The following is a 22,697-nucleotide window of genomic DNA, read 5'->3' as shown; positions in this document are numbered from 1 at the left end:
TCCTTCTTAGCAATCATTGGCACCGGTTTCAGTAAGACAGTCAGGAGGGTCTTCATTGGTCCAACAAATTCTCCATTCACTAAATTCTGATAGTAAAAGAGAAGTGTGGAAAGTCTCTTGTGTTCTGTTTGATTGGTTTATGTGAAAGATTCCGTAAAAGATATTTTCCAAGATTATGTTAGTTATTGTCTTTGTACCTCAGGGCCCAGTTGATGTATCCTTGTGAGTCCAGCTCTGACTGGGTCACATTTCTCTATGCTCAGGGATAGGGAATAATGATTCCAATATTATTTCCTAAATCAGGGCTTAGTGGTTCAGGTTACTCAGAAGACAGTTGAATGCCCCATCAATTCCCTGTGCAAAATGACTCCAAGTGACTGTAAAGGACATTTGAAGGGGAAAAAAAAGTTATTTCCTGATCACCCCTCTTACTTGGCTTCTATGGTTGTATGCTAATGTTATATGATTTTTTGAACCAACAAGAGGAATTACCAAAATCATAAAATATTTTAAAGGGAATTCTTGAATGCCTATCAAGGCCATCGTGCTACTGCCAAGCAGCAGTAAATCTAAACTCTCTGCAACTTTGAGGTTTAGACACTCTTAAAGACGTTTCTGCAGCCAGTTTCTCACTTAATTTCATGTCAGCTTTTTCAGTATGTTGACTAGCATAAATTATTCATTTTGTAAATATAAAAGTTCTATTAAAGCCTGATATTGAAATACGCATCATCTAGGAAAAGTTCATTAGCTCGTGAGGTTGGCACAGGAGTGATTGGGCGGGTGTTTTGTTCTGTGAGTCCAGACCGATGTGACGGCACCTAACGACAGCAGGAAAAGTTCATGATACAACGGTCTAGGTGGATAATTCTCCACCAAATCCTAGTGAATTCAGCCAGGTAGCTTAGCTTGCGTGCCCCACCGACCCCACGTTTAGGTTGGAAAGACTGGAAATGGTAAATGATGAAAAAGTTATGAGTAAGTTAAAAAAAAAAAACAAAAAAACACCATGTGTGTTTTTAAAATACATTGTAAGCATAGCGGCTTTTTTTTATTGTAAAAAATATTCAATGATTAGCTTCTATGCAAAGTACTATGCTTTAGTGCAAGAAGAGATATAAATATGAGAGGTTCTATTGTGATGGAGTTTACATTTTGGGAGAGGGATTACTAGTAATTGATATGTTGTGTAATGTTTGGTGGCTGTGAGGAAACCTTTAGAGCAGGTGACATTTGAATCACTCGAGATTTGCTCGTAGTTGAAAATTGGATATGTGAGTGTGTAATTGAGTGAGAAGCAAAAGAAATTTGTGTGATTGGAATAAAAGCATCCAGTGTCCAGGAGATCTCTGAGGAGTGGGAAAATAGTCTGGTGTCATTGAAACATGGGAGTTGGTTTGCAAGGGAATCATAGTTCAAAGGTAAGCTGGGTCCAGAAGAATCAGATTTCAGTAAGGGAGGTTCTGGGGTGGGAGGGTGGGGAGCAAGAGGCTGTTCATTTTGGAGTCAGTCCTGAGCCATGTTGGCCACAGTGCAGAGTAAATTCCCAGGTTTCCGGAGCCAGGACCCCACGCAGGAGGATCCCAGCCAGTTAACTGAGAGGCTTCAATCTAGAAGTGGGCTAAGGGACTTAGGCCTCAGAGGGCATGCCTGCGGAATGAACATGATCAACTCATATGTAGAATGCATGTGGCCCCTGGCGTGGAGACAGTGAAATAGTTTCTAGAGTAGATCTGTGCCAGATTATGCAGGAATTTAATGCCAAAGTAAGTATTTTTGAGTTTATTCTGCAGCAGTAATCATCAAAGAATCATTAGTTACTTAGTGCTGCTATAACAAAAATTATCATTCTGGCTTTAAAGAACAGAAATGTATTTTCTCTACAGTTCAGGAGGCTGGAAGTCCAAATTCAGGGTGTGGCTCTAGGGGAGGTCTTTCCTTGGCCATAGCCCCCTGAGGTTCTTGGTGTCCCTTGATGTTTGTCTTCCTCCTGTGTCTCTGTGCCTGTTCTGCTCTTTTTATAACTCAGAAGTAATTATGTTTGGACTTTCCCTACTCTGTTATGGCCTCTTTAACATAACAAAACAAACTCCCTTTTTTCCTGATGGTCATGTTGCAGGTACAGGGTTTAGGACTTAAATCCATATTTTTAGGGAACACAGTGCAATGCATAACAACTTGTTACTTTAAAACAACAAGCCTTAAATCAGATTTCTTTCCATGAAAATCCTGAATTATAGGGACAGGATGTGGGAAAGGCAGGAAGACCAGTAGGCTCCTGCCAGAGGAAATAGTAGAATGCTGAGTCCCTGGGTGGTGCAGACCATTAACTCACTCAACTGTTAACCCAAAGGTTGAAGGTTTGGGCCCCCCAGAAGAGCCTTGAAAGAAAGGCTTGTTGATCTATTTCTGAAAAATCAGCCATTGAAAACCCTGTGGAACACAGTTCTACTTTGACACACATGGGGCTCCCATGAGTCGGAATCAACTGGACAGCAACCGGTTTTCATGAGAGCAAAGAGGCCAGGAAATGGGGACGAGTGTATGACTTGAGGTCTAGACCATCTAAAGGTACGTATAATCTTAGCTAGGCGATTATTATTCTATTCAAATGATAATTAGGGAAAAAAGATTCAGTAGATCCCCATAGAAGCAACTCTGTGGGGACAAAAGTATTTTTATAGTTTTTATTTTTATTAGTTTTCTATTTTATGTATTGTCTTGGGGGCTGGGCGAGCCCCCTTAAGCTGCCTTTAGGCTTAATGCTAGCTAAAGTTTCACTCTTTGTGGTTTCCATCTCTTTAATTTTGTTTCTCAGTGAATGCATTTTAACCTCTTTGGTACTAGGGTTAATGATTTAGGATACATTTTTATGTGGTTGAGTAGGGTAATCAGATTATAAGACTTCTCAGTGGTAGAGCTGACATCTAAAATTGTGTTTTCCCATCCTTGATATTTGAAATGAGAAAAATCATCTCTTCGGATTTACATGCCAAGACACTCCCAGTAAAGTAGATTGTGAATAAAGTAAGTGCTGTTTTGGGTGTCTGGTAATCTTTTAATTATGAAATAAGCCTTTTGATTTTAATCTTTCAAAATGTACGATACTGATCCAGGAAAACAACCTTCTTAAGGTTCACATCCTGCTGACTCTTTCAGATGAAAAGCTTCTACCTCTACCCCATATTTTGCAAACTGACACGAAAATACCATTACTTGTATCTGAGTTCCACCACTGTCTATAAAAGACTGTTCATTTTGGAGTTAGCCCTGAGCCATGATGGCCCCAGTGCAGGTTTCAGGAGCTGGGACCCCACGCTGGAGGATCACAGCCAGTTAACTGAGAGGCCTCAATCTAGGAGTGGGCTAAGGAACTTAGGCCTCCATTAACTCGTATCCCTTGTCATCACTTCCTCCTGGACCTATCCTCACCTCCCTCCACATACGTACATATATATGCACAACAAACTTGGATACCGATACATTTTATTGTTTTTGTTCTTTTGCGGTATCTGAAATAGCTTGTACAATGAAGACAGAAACCTGCTTCGAATTAGAGACAAGGAAAGACGCAACCAGGAAGCTCACCAAGAGAAGGAGGCATTTCCTGAAAAGATTCCCCTTTTTGGAGAGCCCTACAAGGTATTTATTGTATGTTAGAAGATGGAAGTCTGATTTATCACGATATTTAACTCTCTGATGAAAAGGACTTAACAGGGTCCTAACTGAAAAGAAGATAACTTATCCTAAGGATTGTGTATGAAATAAAGTATGAAAAGTTCTCTGAACATAGTTAGAATCAGTCATAGTTTGTGGGTTTTTTTTGTAATGTTCGTCTCTAAAATATAGTAATGTGATGACAGAGTTCTCAGTAGGGGAATGGAATTAAAACTGCACCCTAAATTTTATATGCTACACATTACATTTTGTGGGTTTCTTAAAATGGTATTATGTAACATGGTTTATTAAATGGTTGTTTTCTTTCATTTTTTCTTCAGTATCTAACTCTGTCTTTGATTTACTTTAATTTTTTTCAGACAGAAAAAGGCGATGAGCTATCCAGTCGAATACAGAACATGCTGGGAAATTATGAAGAAGTGAAGGAGTTTCTTAGTACCAAGTCCCATCCTCATCGCTTTGATGCTTCTGAAAATAGGTTGGGAAAGCCAAGATATCCTTTATTTCCTGAAAAGGGGAGCAGCATTCCACCCCACTCTTTACACACTAGTGTTCATCACCAGCCCATTAACACTCCTGCCTCTGGACCACTTCCTGTTGGTAACATTAGCCACAATCCAAAGATGGCACAGCCAAGAATGGAACCAAGTCTCCATGCTAAAAGCTATGGCCCACCAGACAGCCAGCATCTGACCCAAGATCGCCTTGGTCAGGAGAGGTATGGCACTAGTCATCACAAAAAAGGTGACCACAGAGCTGATGGAGACCATTGTACTTCGATGACAGACTCAGCTCCAGAGAGGGAACTTTCTCCCTTACTCTCCTCTTTGCCATCTCCAGTACTCCCTTTGTCACCTGTACATTCCAACCAGCAAACTCTTCCCAGGACACAAGGAAGCAACAAAGTTCACAGCAGTAACAGTAACAATAAAGGCTATTGCCCGGCCAAATCTCCCAAGGACCTAGCAGTGAAGGTCCATGATAAAGAGACCCCTCAAGACAGTTTGGTGGCACTTGCCAACCTTGGGGTAGCCCCTCCCCAGCCACCTTCTCAGACATTTCCCCCACCTTCCCTCCCCTCAAAAAGTGTCGCAATGCAGCAGAAGCCCACAGCTTATGTCCGGCCCATGGATGGTCAAGATCAGGCTCCTAGTGAGTCTCCTGAACTGAAACCACTGCCGGAGGACTACCGTCAACAGACTTTTGAAAAAACAGATTTAAAAGTGCCTGCCAAAGCCAAGCTCACCAAGCTGAAAATGCCTTCTCAGTCAGTTGAGGTGAGTGGAATTTCATGTCTCGGGCAAATTCCAATTTAAAGATAGATTTGAGATGGAAGTGTCTGGAGGATGAGGAGGCCAGTGGCTTTTGGGTAAAGGAGTTTGTTTTTGGGTTTAGGATCCTGTTAACCTATGAAACACTCAGGTGGGAGGGACTACAGATGGCAGATACTGAAATACGTTTTGCAGAAATATTTAAAATTAAAAAAATGGTGCCATAATTTATACATACTAAAACAGATTTTAAGAGTAAAGTTTTGTGTGCTTTGGAAAGTGTCTATACCTGTGTAACTCACACCTCAGTCAAGATATTTTTATCACTGGAAAGTTTCAGGAGGGTTTTGTGCTGTCTCTGTTTTCGGGGAAAACTTTAACGGTGCAAAGAAAAAAGGGTTTTGGATTAATTTTTTCTTCACTCCAACTAGTTTTACTGAGATCTAAAACAATAAAAAAAAGTAAAGATGTCAAAATATTAAAGGCAAAGCCTTTTCTTTTTATTTTTTAAAGATTTACTCCCTGCAAGTTGTAGGAAACTTAAAGTTCTGTTCTAGTATTTTTTACTTACCACCTGAAAAAGAAGAGTAGGCCTATGGTGACATCTCATTTGAGAGTGAGTCACAAATATAATATAGAATGTTACTTTATATGGATTTTTAAAGTAACCAAAAATGTATTTTTTAAACAAAGAAAAAATTCATTTTTCTACTCAGTTGATAAATGACAGTACTATGTTTGAATGAAGAGAATCAGAGCAAATATCTATCACTAAACTTTTAATTAGTTTTCAGTTACTCCAAAATTAAGAGTAGAGCAAAGTGATTTTTTCAGTTTATATGCCAGTGTGAAGTCAGTGGAATCTTACCTGTATTGCATAAACATTCTAATTTGTAGATCATTGCTCAAAGCTGTGTGTCTACCAAGAATCAGTCTTACTTAATGCCAGAAGGTAGAATTCCTTGAGGTTAAAAGAAAACAACAAAAAACTTAAGGATCCTTAGCTGGAAAGATAACCCTTTCAGGAGGAAAATCTCCTTTGTGGTATCAGCTTTGGGTTTAGAAGAGGTTGGGTTCTGTTCTAGGCCACTTCTTGAGTTCAAGTGCTTCTGGGTGTCTTCAGAATAGAACTTGGCTTGGAGGCTGAGGAAGGATGGGGCGGGGGGGGGGGAGTAAAACAAATGCTAGAAATGACCATAATGGCAGAAGTCCACCTTTGACCCCAGTTTACAAAGATTCAGCTCAACGAACCATTTATTGAACATTTTATATTGTGACAGGACCTAGGGGTACAGAACTAGATGTGAAGGCAAAATGGAATAAAATTAGATCTCCCTCTCAAAAAGGTCAGTCAGCCTTCCTTATAATCCAGAGAACAAAGAACGCATGGGGTTTTCTTTGGTTTATTTATCAAATAGGATCTATTGTGTTTTCCCAATTTAAAAAGCAGAAAGGGAACGATGTAACATTCTTTAAACAAAAAGCCTAAAAACAAAAAAACTAAATTGCTTTCAAACAGTTTTGAGACAGGTTGGCAAGTGTTTCTGTTGCCAACCAAATGTCCAAAGATATGCTTAAATGCTGGTTGGGATGACAGAGAGGCCTTGGTACCTGTCCTGGGAGATACTATAGTCTAGGGTGATCAGCCTACAGACTTGAAACAATTAGAGAAAACTGAATAAAGCTATCAAATGTCAGCATTAAAATGGCAAACCTATGTAAATTATGCCAATAGGTTTCCCAGCTTCAAGGGAGATAATCCTGATTAACTTTTTGCTTCCTAGGGAAAAATAAAGATAAACTGAATCAAAATTTTTCCAGAATTTTAAAGTCCCTCAGATTTAACATACGTAGTTCAAACACAGATATATTAGAAGACAGTCCTTGCTTAATTTCTGAGGAGTGGGCCTTGGAAACGAATGAAATTCTCCACAGATTTGGTGATTGGAGGATGGGGTTTTCTTGGCACAAATGCATCTGTATTAACAACTTGAGTGGATGTATACTTTTAATCTGCCTGTCTTTGAAGTCAGCATTCCTTACGCTCTGCTGGCTCCCTCTGGTCTCTGTGCGGGGTTCTGCCAGTGGCAGCCGCACGTCCACCTGCCTGGGAGCCCTGTGGAGGTGTTGGTTGAGTGGGAGGATGAAGCCGAGAAATTGGGCACGTGGAGTGCTCGGAGCGACCTGTGAGGGGCATCCGGAGCTAAGAGTTTGGAGTGAAGAGTGCGGAAATCTGGGAAGCAGAGATATGGGAGCTATCTGGCTAGGTTTTGAGTTAGCTTTTTTAACCTCACATCGCATGGATTTGCCATTATTTTTTTGTTCACACTACCAAATTGAGTTTGTCTTTTATGTTTTACAAAATGTAGGTCGAATTGAAAATCTCAAATTTTAATATTTCTGCAAACTCAAAGAAAGCATTGAGAAGGGAATCCCAAAAAGCAAAGAACTAACACTAAAATAGGTATATTTTAAATTCACGGATAGCAGTTGCTGTCAGGTTGATTCCGACTTACTGTAGCTCCATGTATGTCAGAGTGCAGCCGCGCTTCCTAGGGTTTTCCGTTAGATCACCAGGCCTTTTGGAGACTGGGTGGGCTCCAGCCTTTCAGCTAGCAATTGAGTGCGTTAACCGTTTGTACCACCCAGAGACTCAATCATTTGACAATAGAACTAGCATATTAATCCTGTGTTGTTTTTGGAGTTGGAGTAGAGGGATAGAAAATGAGGGGCAGAAGAGGAAGTTGACTAGTAGTACAGCTAAGAGAAGGGAGGTGGAGTTGGTTAAGTGGTTTTCCTTTATTTGCTTAATTCCTTGTAAGGCGAGTAAGAGTGGATTTTCTCTTTCCTGTCTCTCGGAGTGTGAGGATGATTGAGTTTTGCTGTTTGTTTTATTATCTATTCCCGCCTCCCTTTTCCCATTGCTTCCATGAAACTTTTTTTTTTTTTTTTTAAATGAACCACAATAGGAAAGTCATCTTGTCTTTTTGGAGTTTTTCCATTTTTAAGCCACATAAGTACGGATCCCGTACGCTGTTCTTTGCCCTTTCACCTGACAGGAAAAAGCAGGCATGTATATTTTAGTTGGTTCTCTAAAAAGTAGTATTATTTCCTGGCGTAAGTAACTCTCGCAGTTAAATCTTAGTCTTTCCTAAAATTCTAAAGGAAAAAATATCAAAAGGTCAATATTCTGACTGTTTAGAGGTCTGAACCACAAAAATGTGTACTTGGTGTTCTTTGAGCTTGTCAGTTTTAGTTCTGTGTCGATTGGAAGGTGATTAACTGTGTGAAATGAGCTATCTGAAGGCAGAGCTAGGACTGTGATCCCTTGGGGATACCCTCCAGCTTTACAATTACCGTGTCAGAGCTAGACTAGACTGATTGGAGGGTTGAGAATGCTCTATATTCCTTTTTTTCTTCTTGAAGATAAAAATAAAAGGGAATAACTGTGGTCTCTGTTTGTGAGTGTTCATGAGCATGGGTACCTGGGCTGGGGAAGAGAACCTAGATACAGGTTAAAAAAGATAACAGACTTGTGCAAAGGCCTTCTATTGAAAGGAAGAAATGTATACTGTATTTAGAATATTGGAATTTTAAAGCTAAGTATCCAGTCTTTTCCTTTGCAAATACAGCCCAGGAGGATGAAGTTATAGTTAATAGCAGAGCCAGTGCTAGAACTCCCAGTTCTACTTGTTGTCTGGTAGCACAGTGATGGCAGCGTGGTGATGTTGGTGATATGAGTTTTTTTTTTTTTTTTAATTGAACTTTAGATGAAGGTTTACAGAACAGACTAGTTTCTCATCAAACAGTACAGAGATTGTTATATGACATTGGTTAACAACCCCACGACATGTCAACACTCTCCCTTCTTAACCCTGGGTTCCCTATTACCAGCTGTCCTGTTCCCTCCTACCTTCCGGTCCCTGTGCCAGGGCTGGTGTGCCCCTTTAGTCTTGTTTTGTTCCATGGGACTTTTGAATCTTTGGCTGAAGGGTGAACCGATTATGAATGTTTTTACACGAGCTGGGCTTTCTCACTCAGACGGAAACTCCAGCAGAGCCTTGTGGGGGAGGGGGAGCACATAATCAGCTTCATTTCCTATGTGTGTTTCTTGCTTCCAGCCTTTAGTCTTTCATTCTTTTTTTCTTCATTCTTTTATTTGTCCATTCAGCAAAATTGTATTGGAGCCTTACGGTTTTCCAGGCACTGTAGTAGGCCCTGGGGATGCAACCATGATCAAGCCAGACGAGGTCCCTGCTCTCTTAGACCTTTTGTTGTATAGTGGGCATAGACAGTTAACATATAAACAAAATTTACAGCCTTTGATAGTGCTCTAGGAAGTAAGGAGAGTGATGAAGGTGAGAAGAACCAGAGGAGGTCACTTTTAAAAGGGTGGTCAGGAAAGGCCCCTTGAGGAGGTGACTTACACAGAGATGTGAAGAATAAACAGGAGTCAGTTATGCAGAGTTAGAAAAGGCATTTTATTTCAGGCACAGGAAGCAGGAAGTGCAAATGGCCTGGAGGTGGTAAAAGGAATGAATGACTTTGTCAAGAACAGAAATGAGGGCTGTATGGCTGTAGTACCCAGAGGAGGGGGAGGATGTGAGATGAGATGGGAGAAGTGAGACCTACAGGCATGGCCTACAAAGGCTAAGTGTACTAGCTTCCTAAGTCTGCCATAACAAATTATCACAAACTCAGTGGCTAAAACAACAGAAATTTATTCTCTCACAGTTCTGGAGTCCAGAAGTCTGAATCAAGCTGTAAGCAGAGCTGGTTTCTTCTGGAGACTCTGAGGGAGAATCTGCTAGCTTTCTGGAGGCTGCCAGCAGCGCTTTCCTGGGCTTCCAAAAACTATAAATCCAGTCTCTGCCTCTGTCTTCGCATGACCTTGTCTGTATCTTTATATCTCAAATCTCCCTCTCCCTTTTCTTACAAGGACACCAGTCATTGGATTAGGGCCCTCCCTAAATCCAGGATCATCTCATCTTGAGATCCTAATTTTATCTGCAAAGACCCTTATTTCCGAATAAGGTCACATTCACAGGTGTAGGGACATATCTTTTGGGGAGGCACAATTCAACCCACTATAGTTAGACATTTGGATTTTTTTTTTAAGTGTGAGAGGAGACCACTGGAGGATTTTGAGCAGGAGAGTGACATACCTACTTTTCTTTTTGAAAAAGATCACTCTAGCTCCAGGGTGGAGAATGAACTGAAGGGGCAGGAATGGAATCAGTGAAGCTAGCTAGCAGATGTGAAACGATGGCAGCTTGGAGTAGGATAGTAAGAGTGGACATGCTGAGAAGTAGATAAATTCTGGATATATTTTGGTCAGGAACTAATAGGGCTTTATGATTGATTGGAGACGGAAGTAGACTGAGGTGAGGGAAAGGTAGGCATCAAGGAAGTCTCTTAGGTTTTGTTAATGTTTTTTAATATTGTATTTATGGTGAAAGTATACACAGCAAGAAATATTTACGTTCAAAGAATTTCTATACCTATTTTTCAGTGGCATTGGTTACGTTCTTCACATTGTGACAACATTCTTATTTCTATTCCTATTAACTTCATTGACTGCCCCCTAACCTTCTCATCATGCTTTAGAGTAAAAGGCTCATAGGTTTTCAAGTTGAAAAGTAAGGATGATGGGATACTAGTTACTGATATGGAAGATAATTGGGGCAGAACAGGTTTGGAAGGAAAACCAGGAGCTCTGAACGGATCGTACATGAAGTTTGAGGTGCTGTTATATATCCAGGTAGAGATGACAAGTAAGCAGTCATAAATAGCAGTCCAGCTCAGGGAAAATGTCAAGACTGGAAAGAATACATTTGGGATTTGTCTGCATATGTTATTGTTAGTTGCCGTTGAGTCAATTCTGACTCATGGTGACCCCATGTATGCAGAGTAGAACTGTTCTGTATAGTTTCAAGGCTATGACTTTTCAGAAGCAGACCTCCAGGCCTTTTTTGGTCTCTGGGTGGGTTTGAACTACCAACCTTTAGTCTAGGAATCGGATGTTTAACTGTTTGTACCACCCAGGGACTGCTGTCTGTATATAGTTGGTATTTAAAGCCTTGGGATGGGGCAGATGTGTCTGAGAAGGCCCTTTCTGGCTCAGTTCTACCTGCAACAAACAGAGATGGAGGGAAGAAATGAGGACCTGCTGGATTCAGGAGAAAAAGGTGAAGATCAACTTAGATGTTCAAGAATCTGCTTTTAGGTTAGTGGAAATTAATTAGGTTTGTGGTTTTTTTTTTTTTCCTTTCCTACCTAGGGTTTGAAGTATACATGTAAATGCTATGGTTATTTTAGCCTGCTATTTATCTAAATTTACATCCCCAATAACTAGGTGGCTTGTAGAAAAATTTACTATTGAATTAATTTGCCACTACATACAGCAGCTCCTATGGTCCCACTCCATTCTCCCCTTCTTTCAAAGCATTCACATGTCACCAGCATTGAATTCATTGTTTAACCACTTTAACTCCTGGCAACTCTTAGCAAGTTGAATCTTCCATTTTCAGTAAACTGCCAGCCTAACAGCAGGGTAAGTTAATTCACAGTGGAATACTATGGCATTGTCTAACAGCAGGGTAAGTTAATTCACAGTGGAATACTATGGCATAGTGATTCACTTTGTAGCCATGTGTCCAAACATTCTTTCCTACTTCTATATTCAGCTCTTTTCCTATTGTCTTAAACCTGAAAAGAAAAAAAAAAAAGCTCTCCTATTACCTTAAACCTTTTTTTAGGCAATTCACTTTCAGTGCCGAGGGTGCATATCCTACTGATGCACCACTCCAATATCGTTGAGAAGGTTACTCTGTCACATATACATTTTTAAGTAAGTGAGTTTTAACAAAAGTATCTTGAGCAACTGTTTTGTGCCAGGCCTAGTACAGGCAGTAGGGTTACAATAGTGGGCAAAACCTAGATGGCGTTTGTTGTCTTGGATCTTAACATCCAGTTAGAAACCGGCATTATTCAAATAACCACATGGATAAATTATATGATTACATAACTGTTAATTTTCCTTTATAGCACAAGTGCTATAAAGGAAAATTAACAGTTATGTAATCATATAATTTGGCAATTATATAATAATGTCATCCTCCATTTTTGTGATCTGATGTGATCAGCTTCCATTTGCATAATGCCAATTTTCTCATAATAACCTGGTTGGAAACTAACTATGTCAATTGAGGAGTTGGGTATAAGAGTCAGGAAAAGGGGCTCATGACTTAGAACTAAGGTGCTAAAGAGAAGGATTTTCTGAGAAAGTTCTGTTTGCATGAAATCTAAAGGCTGAGTAGGAGTTACCAGAGGAGGGGGTGGCTGGGGGCTGGAGGTTAAGCAGCATCAATAGCATGTGTCAGTGGCTTATGCCATGTGTTGTGCAGAGACTGTGTGCTACAGATTCCCCTTGGGTTATGAGCTCAGTACTGTAGATAAAAGAAATTTTTTCCTTCATTTGGGAACTTGGCAGCATCAGAATCACCTGGGAAAGATTACTAAAAATACAGATCATTAAAAATAAAAATTTCTAGGTCCCACCCCATGAAACAGATTTAGCAGGTGTACGGGTGAGCTCAGGAATGTGTGTGTGTGATTGTGATGAAGTGTGTAGCCTGGAAATGATCATTGTTCCCGAGGAACTGGCAACAGACTACAGAACGTTAGAGAGGGACCCTCTTCCCAGTGGCTCAGGGGTCTCCATGAGAGTCTCAGGCCAAAGGATCGTGCTAAATTGATGGGGCTCTGAGCCTTTTGAGAAGGGCCATTACAGCAGCTTCAGGGAAGAAACACAGGAGTGAGATCCCTAAGACTGGACTCCTCTCTTCCCCCACAACTCATGTTGCCCTTCCCTCTGCCTACACAATTTCAAGCTTGTGGGGAAGGTAGAAGATTCTGATACAATCTTATTTAGCTTTTCAGTTTCAGCTTCTGAAAGTGTTTTTATTAGTGGTACCTCTATTGTAGCAAATTTGGATTCTATGAGCTAGAGCTCTGTTAACTTGGGCAGACCAACACGAATTAAATGCTTTTTTTAATCGATAGCAAAGCAATGCAGTTGTCTGTGTACAGAATTCCCTGATGATGTTGGGTGTCTGGAGCAGAAGACTTCCAAACTATGTACAAGAAACATTAAGTAACGTGTATCTGCATAGTGCTTTGAACCCACTAAGCGGCTCCATGAGAGAAAAGACATGGCAATATGCTCCCTCAAAGATAACAAGCTAGCAAATCCAGTGGGGCGTTTCTACTCTGTCATATAGAGTCACTATGAGTCTGAATCGGCTCGACAAAGCACAATAACAATAACATCTGCTTAGAGGCTGGTTAAATCTTAGACCTGAAAATATCCAAATATAAAAGTTAAAAAATAGTAGAAAATGATTGACAGAAGTTTTAAAGCAGAAGTTGCAGACAGACACCCCAAAGGCTAGATTGGGTCTGGAGGCGATTTTGCTTATGTAACATGTTTTCTTTTTTCTCCTTTGAGCCAGTCTTTACCAACTGGAGATTTCGGGGGGAAATTCAGATTTTCAGTTTCTCCAGAAACTCAGCTACAGTGGAATAGAGGCTGCCACCTTTAATTTCCTGGTTCTAGCAGTGGTTTGGAAACCCTGGTGGCATACTAGTTAAGTGCTATGGCTCCTAACCAAGAGAGTGGCAGTTTGAATTCACCAGGCGCTCCTTGGGAAACTCTATAGGGCAGTTCTACTCTGTCCTGTAGGGTTGCTCTGAGTCGGGATCGACTCGAGGGCAGTGGGTTTGGTTTTTTTGGGTTTTTTTTTTTTTTTTTAGCAGTTGTTTAAATTTGAGGAAACACTTCAAACCCTAAAGGGATATCTAAATAATGTAGGCAAAATACTTCTGAAAAGTTCTAAATGAGTGAGTGTGAAGAGTAGAATGGCTTATAGTAGCCCAAGAAGAAAACATAAAACTGAAACTTGAAGACCTTCTATTAATTGCAATAAGGAGCCCTGGTGGTTCAGTAGTTAAGTGGTCAGCTGCTAACTGGAAGGTTGGTGGTTTGAATCTACCAGCTATTCTGTGGGGAAAAGATGTGGCGGTACGTACGCTTCTGTAAAGATTACAGCCTTGGAAACCCTATGTGGCAGCTCTACTCCGTCCTTCAGGGTTGCTGTGAGTCAGCATCGACTTGGTGGCAGTAAGTTATTCTTTTTTTTTTTTTTTTAATTAATTGGAATTGTTTTTTTGTTGTGTGAGTTTTACTTTCTATTCCTCAAAATACCAGAAGTACATTTGGTACTAGCATAAGAAAGTACTGTTCCTCATTGTTGTTTTCACACTTGAGATGTTTGTGTATGGTTATTGGATCCCCCCTGGGTCTCTCAGGTTGTCCCTTTGCCAAGATACAGACATTCAACTCTTTTCAATCTTCCTGGGCTGTGTGCTCTCCCAGGCTCTCACGTAGCAGCCCCAAGTCGTTTTAGCTCTTCTCTAAATTAATTGTGTTTTATTTTGAGCCAACTGATAATCTTCAGGGACAGAAAACCAGATATTCCAAGGAGAGTCCTGCTGATGATTTGAGTTAGTGGTTTTGATTTTGGCTATTTTGGTGGGGGTGACTAGTACTCATGAGATTTTTAAGCAGCATTCCTCCTAAGAGAGGATCCTGGTTCGTGTTATCTTAACAAGTTTCGTTTTTGGCCTGCATTTCCCCTTTCCAGTTGCCAAGAGCTGTTTGAAAATCATCATTTTCCAAGGTTATTTTGCTACATGTTCACATTTTCCAAGAACTTTATAAACCGCTATTTTTACATTCGTTTGTTCCGTTCTTTAATTGTTGAAATCACTAGGTTGACAGTTTTTCCCCTCACAGATACTATGTCCACATACACCATCGGTTTTCCCTTGAACTTTATTTCATTCCCTGTTTGAATACGGCCTACTTTCTCTCTGCATTTTTTCTCTAACCCCGTGGAAATTTGTCAAGCCCGTTCTAATCTTTTTAATCCCTTTGATTGAAGTGTTTTGAGGTTTAATGTTTTAATCTAGGGCCCTCAGTATTTAAGTAATTGTAGGTCCTATTTCAAGCTCTATCCCTTAGATAAATCACCTTAGGTTTTTTTTGTTGCAGTTTAAAAATAATAGAACTCAGAATTCGTATTAGCCAAGAATTTGGAGCTTTGAATTGAACTACAGGAGTTAAGAAGGAAATCTGTGTTGTTCAGATTTCTTGTAATTCTTGCAAACTCAAACTTTATAGGCTCTCATTTTCCTTAAAGCTCAATTTTTAAAATACCCCAAAGCAAGTATTTGCAATTGCATTTTAGAAATAATTTTTATAGAATTTTATGCTGTAATTAGGATTTCTTATGTTACTGCCAACATTTTTTTCATGCCTGAGAATGTGGTAACTTGTGAGAAGTTCTTTTTCCTATTATCAAATAATCTGGATATTCTTATAGAATTTTTAAAAATCTTTCCTGTCAGGAGTTATTTGATCATAGAAAGATTCACATTTTTACAGTCTAAGTTTTAGTCAAAAAATATTTGAACATTCACTAGATATAAAGAGAGCTAATGTGAGAGAATTCACGTGCACAGTAAATTTATGACACAGTGTAAAAAATACAAAGTATAATCAGTATGAAAAATGTAATATGGAACTATTAGTAATGGCCAAATAATGCTAACATCGTTCCCTGTTTACTTTCTGCCAGGAATTGTTCTCAATGCTTTATGTGTATTAACTCATTTAATCCTCACAATGACCCCATGAGGTGGGCATCATTATTATCCCTATTTTAATGAGAGACTTATGGAGGCCCAGAGAGATTCATTTGACCAAATCTACCCAGCTCTTAAGTTGTGGATATGGAATTCAAACACAAGTAGTCTGGCCCCAGAGTCTACACCGTTAATTAACCACTACATCCACAGTATGTTGCTTTTCCTTTTTTCCAAATATTGTGCTTCATGTGAAAGTTTAGATAGCAAATTAGATTCCCATTCAACAATTCATACACAAATTGTTCAGTGACATTGGTTACAGTCGCCGCAATGTATCAGCACTCTCTCCATTTCCACCCCACCTGCCCCATTTCTGTCCATCTGGTTTTCCCTACTTCTCCTTGCCTTGTCATCTTTGCTTTCGGGTGAGTGTTGACAGTTTGGTCTCATGTAGTTGATAGCTCTGAGATGCATATTCTTCATGGGAGTTATTGTTTATTTTATAGGCCAGTCTATTATTTGGATTGAAGGGTGACCTTTGGGAGTGGCTTCAGTCCAGGCTAAAAGGGTGTCTTAGGGCGATAGTCTAGGGGGTTCCTCCAGTCTCTTATCAGTCCAATAAGTCTGGTGGTTTTTATGAATTTGAGTTTTGTTCTACATTTTTCTCCCATTCTAACTGGGACCTTCTATTGTGTCCCTGGTCAGAGCAGCCGGTAGTGGTGGTCCTGTGGACTAATTTGTTCTTGAGTCTTTGGTTTTCTTTGCACCAGACAGGAAGAGAGTAATAGTTGTATCATACATGGCTGCTTGCAAGCTTTTAAGACCCCAGACACTACTTAGCAAACTGGATGTAGAACAATATCTGTATAAACTAAGTCATGCCAACTGACCTAGTTGTCCCATGAGACCATGGTCATGAGCCTTCAAACCCAGTAAATCAGTTCCCTCAAGGTGTTTGGATATGTCTAGAAAGTATTGGTAACAGTGTCCCCGTGTGCTTTATTGTATCTGTGAATATATATGCAGCACATACAAACATGTATACACATGCCCACAAATATATCTGCGTGTAGTGCATGTACTCCCATATGCCTTCTCACACCCATATAGTATACATATCTACCTATGTAACCACTCACATATTTTGTGCTTGTTATTACTCTTGTTGCAAAATTATGTATGTTATAGCATTTACAGTAGTTGCCCTTTATTCTTGTATATCTTTCAGTGCCTTCATTTGCCTTGGTCAAATTGTGCTGACTTCCTCCCTGTTGTGTATTACCTTTCCTACATTGCCTTTCTAACAAGTTCCAAGGAAGTTATGCATAAGAATCACCTGAGGATCTTGTTAAACTGTAGGTTCTGATTCAGTATATCTGGGGGAGACGTGCAAATTGTCAGCAGGCAACTTGTTAGAAATGCAAATTCTTAGCAGGGGTTCAAGCCAGAGCCCTGCTTTCCCATCACCAGAATTAATATGTGTCTGCTATCTAGTAAGTTATTCCCCTCCCTTTCCCCTTCCATCCCTGGTAACCATCCAAGAATGTTGCTCTCTATACCTATTCTTTACTTTCTATAAAAGTGGTATCATGCAATGCTTGCCCCTTTGTGGTTGGCTTATTTCACTCAGCGTAATGTCCTCCAGATTCATCCATGTTATATTTGGTGGACTCATTATTATTCTTTATCATCACGTAGTATTCCATTGTATGTAGGTACCTCAACTTGTCCATTCATCCGTTGATGGGTCCTTAGGTTGTTTCTATGTTTTTGCTATGGTGAAAAATGCTGCAAAGTATGTTGCATTTCTAAAAAGGAAATTGTACATCTGTTGGAGTTCACTTTTGAAGCACTTTGGATTTTGGTGAAAGTGCATTCCAGATAAAAGGACTAGGGAGGGAAAAGGCATAGAAACAAGACATGAGAAATCTAGCAGGAGTAGTTGTGCCTGTGGTTCAAGGAAATTGGATTTGGGCCGGGGGAGAGGAATGGCAAGATGAGCGTGCAAAGTGAGAGCAGTGCCAATTTTTGAAGTCCTTTGGTTGCTTATTGAGTAATTTAGACAAAAACAGGAATCAGTAATAAAAAGGAGGAATTACTCTGAGCTTCATGTGAAGCAGTATGGAATGGGGTTATAATTCTTTGACACCTTGGACAAGAACCTTAACCTAGCTGCATTGTCAGTTTATTAATCTGTAAAGTAGGGCTGATAGAGATAATCTATATGAAGTGCTTAGAGCAGTGCCTGGTATTAGTGAGAGCTTGATAGTTGGTAGTGGTGGGAGTGATTAGAGTTGAAATTTGAGCTGGGTTTTTAAGAAAAAAGGATTTGGACACAACGTTATCTAAATGAGGAATTAGTGACGTTGGGGAGGTGGAAAGACTCATGCTGAGTAGATTATTAATTTGTTTATTAGAGTATGCTTTAGAAATGGTAGGGAGGGTAAGATCAAGGGAGCCATTAGTTCCTAGTTAAGATGGTCTAGGTAAATAAAGTCCTAAATATTTAAAATATAATTCTGAAATTCTTTAAGAAAAAATTTTTTTTAAGTATTAAAAATAAATTAACAAAAACCCCAGTGAGTGAAATCAATTTACTTAGGGATATCAAGATTTTAAGAACATGATTTTCCAAAGTACCAAATCCTCCCCATTATGGCCCTTAACTTTTCCCATTGCCCACCCCTGCCTGATGGCAGAGAAGCTGGGAGTGCCCACTCGTGAACACCAGCATTCTCATGGCCTGGCATTCTCTCGAGTAAATGTTTCACTTGATGAAAACTTACACAGTCTAAAATTATCTTACGGCCTCTCCTTTTTTTTTTTTTTTAAATTTCAAAGCACTTGCTTATTTGTTGCTCTCTCAATTGTCCCAGAGAGACAACTTTGTTAGTTAGGCAGGGTCTTTGGCATGAATCACCATTTTGCATGCCATGGAACTATCTAGGACATTTTATGAATTAAGCTAATAAGTGGCAGAGATTTGGGCATGAAACCAGGACCCTTGACTACTAATCCCCTGTTCTTTCTACAGAATAACAAGGAGTAATGATGATTTGTGTATCACTTTTTAAAAAGTGTTAAGAGTGCTCTGTTTTTCTGCATTGCCTCACCTTTATGTTGTCACCTGATGAATCATGCAAATATAGTGTGGTTCAAATGAGATTATGATTAAAACTCAGTTTTGGTCTTGGTGGCCATGTGGTTTGCTCTGAGTATTTAACTCTGCTTCTTAGTCGTTAGAGAAGGGGGCCATCAGGCATAAGTTCTCTCAGTTGTCTCCATCTGCACTAGCTCCAAAAAAAAAAAAATCCATGTTTACACCTGTCATTTACCTTTTTCCCTTTGATCTCAGAGAAGGAGCGGTTCTTCCTCTTGCCTTTCTACCAGAACCCCCCTTTTTGGTTGCCTTAAACCTTTCCCCTCATCACTTGGCTCTTTCTTCTCAGCCTAGAGTTATATTCAGGCCTTTCCCAGCTTAAAGAACAAAACAAACCCTTCTTTACTCTGTCTTACTCTAATTACTTTCTTGTTCCCTTTACAGCCAAAGCTCTGGAGACAGGAGTAGGTAAACATTCTGCCCCTACTTCCTCTCCTCCCATCCACGTTCTCAGTGCATTGCAGTCTGACTTGCTGCACACCACCCGCCACCCGACTGCAGCTATTGGCAGAGACTGCCAGTGGACAATGGATGAATTTAAGGAATGCTCTTGAGTCCTTATCCTACTTGACCTCTTTGTGGCATTTGACACTGTTGACCACCATCACCTTAAACACGTTCCTCCTTTGTCTCCTGGTTTTTCTCCTCCCTCTTTGGACATGTCTTAATCTTCTTTGGAGGTTGCCATTCCCACCCCATTTCAGCTATTTTTCTTCCTCTGGTGATCCAGTCTGCAATTAAGGTTTCACCTGCTGAAACACTGATGACCAAATTGATTTTTTTAGTCTAAAACTCCAGAGAAGTTTTCTGAGCTGTAGGTCATTTTATCAAACTGCCTACTGGACTTTTCTAGTAGATGTTGCATAGGCATCTGAAATCCAGCATGACTGAAATTGACTTCGTTAATGTGTCCCTGCCCTTGAATCTCTTCATATAAATATACACACACACGCACGCATGCGTGCATACACACACAAACACACACAATCTCCCTTCCTCCTGGCCTTCGGTCATCAGCCTCGATTCCTTTCTTTCCCCTATTATACCATATGACAACTCAGTCCTATGGATATTACTTTCTAAATGACTTTTGAAAGCTTCTCTGTTTCCTCAGCCTCTCCCTGCGCTTTTTTAGTTCAGATTTTTATGTTTCTCGAACTATCACAATTTCTTTCTAACTGACTTTCTTCCTCCTTTCCTTCTCTTCAAACTATCTGCTACACTATTCCACATGTGGGTGATTTTTCTGAAATGAAAATTGGATCAAATCATTTTTGTTTAAGATCCTTCAGTACCCCTCCATTAGATAAAAGTCCAAAATCTTCAATTGCGTCTCGACTATCTCTCCAGTCTTGGGCTGCGGCTTTCCTGAGGATGCTGCCTTGTTCCCACTGCTGCAGCTCCTCAGGCCCTTTACAAAGACGATTTTCTCCCATGTTCTTCCGCTGTCCAGACCTCCAGGTCAGCACTTGTCCTTTGGGATCACAGTATGTATCGTTCTCCAGATGGCAGACATTTTGAGGACAAAAGTCATTCAGCCAGCATATCTTTGTTTTTTGTGTTTAGTAGAAGTCAGGACTGGGCAGTGATTCAGGAGCCCGACTGCTAACCAAAAAGTCAGCAGTTCGAATCCACCAGCCAGTCCTTAGAAACTCTACAGGGCACCTCTACTCTGTCATATAGGGTCGCTATGAGTCAGAATCAACTCGACAGCAATGAGTTTGGTTTTTTCGGATTTGGGGCAAAACGGAGATTTTGCTGCCCTGTGCTCAGCTTGAGGATTTCTCTCCTACACGTTTAGATCTGGGGCCTTGAAAGGTGATCTCTTTTAAATGTTTAACTGAGCAGAGGGGATGGGAAAAATTTTGATATGGGACTGGATTTCCTATTTAGGACTCTTGCTGGGAAACAGACTCTTAAGTTCAACAGTTTTTTGAAGAATTGTTTAACATTTCCAACCTAAGTATTTCCCAAGCCAGTTTAGGCATTCCTATGTGTGCCTTGGAAACCCTGGTGGTGTAGTGGCCAAGTGCTAGGCTGCTTACCAAAGGGTCGGCAGTTTGAATCTGCCAGATGCTCCTTGGAAACTCTATGGGGCAGTTCTGCTCTGTCCTATGAGTTCGCTATGAGTCGGAATCAACTCGACGGCAATGGGTTTATGTGTGGCTTGAAAGTAAGCAACCTAACCTGTTCATTGGGAGTGCTTAGTAGATAGACCTCCAGCCTCATAATTTCTGTACCTTTTAATGTTGAGTTTGGAGATTAGTGAGATTGTTTTATGCACTATAAAAACTGGAAAGTAATGATTTTTATGCATCTGTCTTTTTTTTTTAATTTTTTGTCACGTATATAGGTGCTTTCTTCTGTAATAAATATGATACCAAATTTCTTTTATTATATTTTCTTTGTAAGTAATAAATGTAATGAAATTGCTGTTAATCTTGAAAAAAGATTCTCAATCTTAAATATCTGGCCATTCATTGAGTCACTTTTTTGGGAATGAGCCAACGATTTTGGGTGGGGCATTAACTCTTATAGACCACTAAGGTATCCTAGTAACTTGTAAAGTATTGACCCTGAAAAACACCAAACTGGCAACCTGGGCTTAACTGTCTAGAAGATTAATTATCTTGCAGTAAAGGGTAAAACAGACTAGAGTCCTTTATCTTCCTTATATTCTTTCACTGTTCCCTTGAACTAGTTGCTAAGACAAAGGAAAACATTGGTGTGTTGTTTTGAACCTAAATGAGTCTTTTATTATGTTATGACTCACCTATAGTTCACAGTTTCATTCCATGCAAGTCGTGTAGAATAACTACACTGTGGTTTGTTTTGCTTGCTTGGTTCATGTTTCTTATGATCTGTCAGGCTGTGTATGTCAGTCCACTGAAACAGGCTTTGGCAGGAATGTGTACAGGGAGAGGAGACCTTCGCAGCAAAGGGATGAAGCTGCTTCATACTTAGGCCCCCAGGCAGAGGGCCTTTACAGAATTTTCTTGAGGGAACTGAAGATGTTTATAATATATATGCTGTGTAAAGCTACATAGCATAAAGACAGACTTTTCTCTTAAAAATGCACACGTCTGCCAATTTTTATTTCCCCATTCTCTCAGTTGCCCAGAGAAGGGGCAGTGTCCTGCATGGTCTATTGATTTAATGCCAATGTCTAAATGTTAGTAGATTTCACTGGATTTTGTTTTTTTTTCTTTAAAAGTTGGCAGTATTGGCAGCATGGGACTTGCATTTCATCAAGGTAACAACTGGTGCCCCTTTTGACAGGGCATATATTCTGTTTTGCCTTAGTCCTCACCTGGCCCTTCATACCACCTGCTTGATCCCTGTAATTGTTCATGTTCGTCCCCGTGAATTAAAGTATTTCTATATCCATGTGATTTTTTTCCCTCACTTGGTGCAGTCCCAAGAGATGAGAATCCTGACTCCCTCAAAAGACATCTTTTCAGAAGGATTGATAATGAGATACCTTTAATGTTATCTACGTAAAGTAAAATGTGACTCACTTGCAAACTTTAGAAGAAATTATCTAGAGTAGGACCTATGTTGCTTTTTTAACTTTTGACCCTGTATCCAAACACAGAGATGTTTTTCTTGAAAGGATTTGAATGTATGGTTCAGACTCTTGTTCATATTTTAAAAGAGAAAAAAACAACACTAACGATGTTAACCTACTCAAAAACTTCTTTTTAGATGTCACTTCCAAAAACCAGGGAACCTGAGTTCTTACCCTCCCTGTTGCCAAGTAGAAATGTGCTTGCCCTAGGGTTGTTTTCCTCTATGTGTGATTAAATGGTTGGATAGTCATGGAAGCTCTTTTCAGCCCTAAAAATTTTATGATTCTTTTCCTTAAGAAAAATGTGAAT

General features: G+C 39.9%; 1 protein-coding gene across 19 annotated transcripts in view; it reads left to right on the top strand.

The window, feature by feature from the left end:
- The window catches only part of AFF1 (ALF transcription elongation factor 1), a 243,599-nt gene that overhangs the window by 112,775 nt on the left and 108,127 nt on the right, over nt 1–22,697 (top strand). For 13 of the 19 annotated variants that reach the window (XM_023553275.2, XM_023553272.2, XM_023553274.2 and 10 more), the window contains 2 exons: nt 3,522–3,642; nt 4,038–4,955. The exons of 3 other annotated variants lie outside the window; for them this stretch is intronic. In XM_023553275.2, the coding sequence (XP_023409043.2) occupies nt 3,522–3,642; nt 4,038–4,955 (1,039 nt within the window). Of the gene's footprint in view, nt 1–2,353; nt 2,572–3,521; nt 3,643–4,037; nt 4,956–12,038; nt 14,131–22,697 lie in introns of those variants that run through there. 3 more of the 19 variants (XM_064285586.1, XM_064285587.1, XM_064285590.1) reach the window with 2 other exon arrangements.

Source organism: Loxodonta africana, chromosome 5 (genome assembly GCF_030014295.1).
Source record: "Loxodonta africana isolate mLoxAfr1 chromosome 5, mLoxAfr1.hap2, whole genome shotgun sequence".
In the NCBI taxonomy this organism is placed as follows: Eukaryota; Metazoa; Chordata; class Mammalia; order Proboscidea; family Elephantidae; genus Loxodonta; species Loxodonta africana.
The sequence above is the reverse complement of the archived record's forward strand: the minus strand, read 5'-3'. Positions and strand labels throughout refer to the sequence as shown.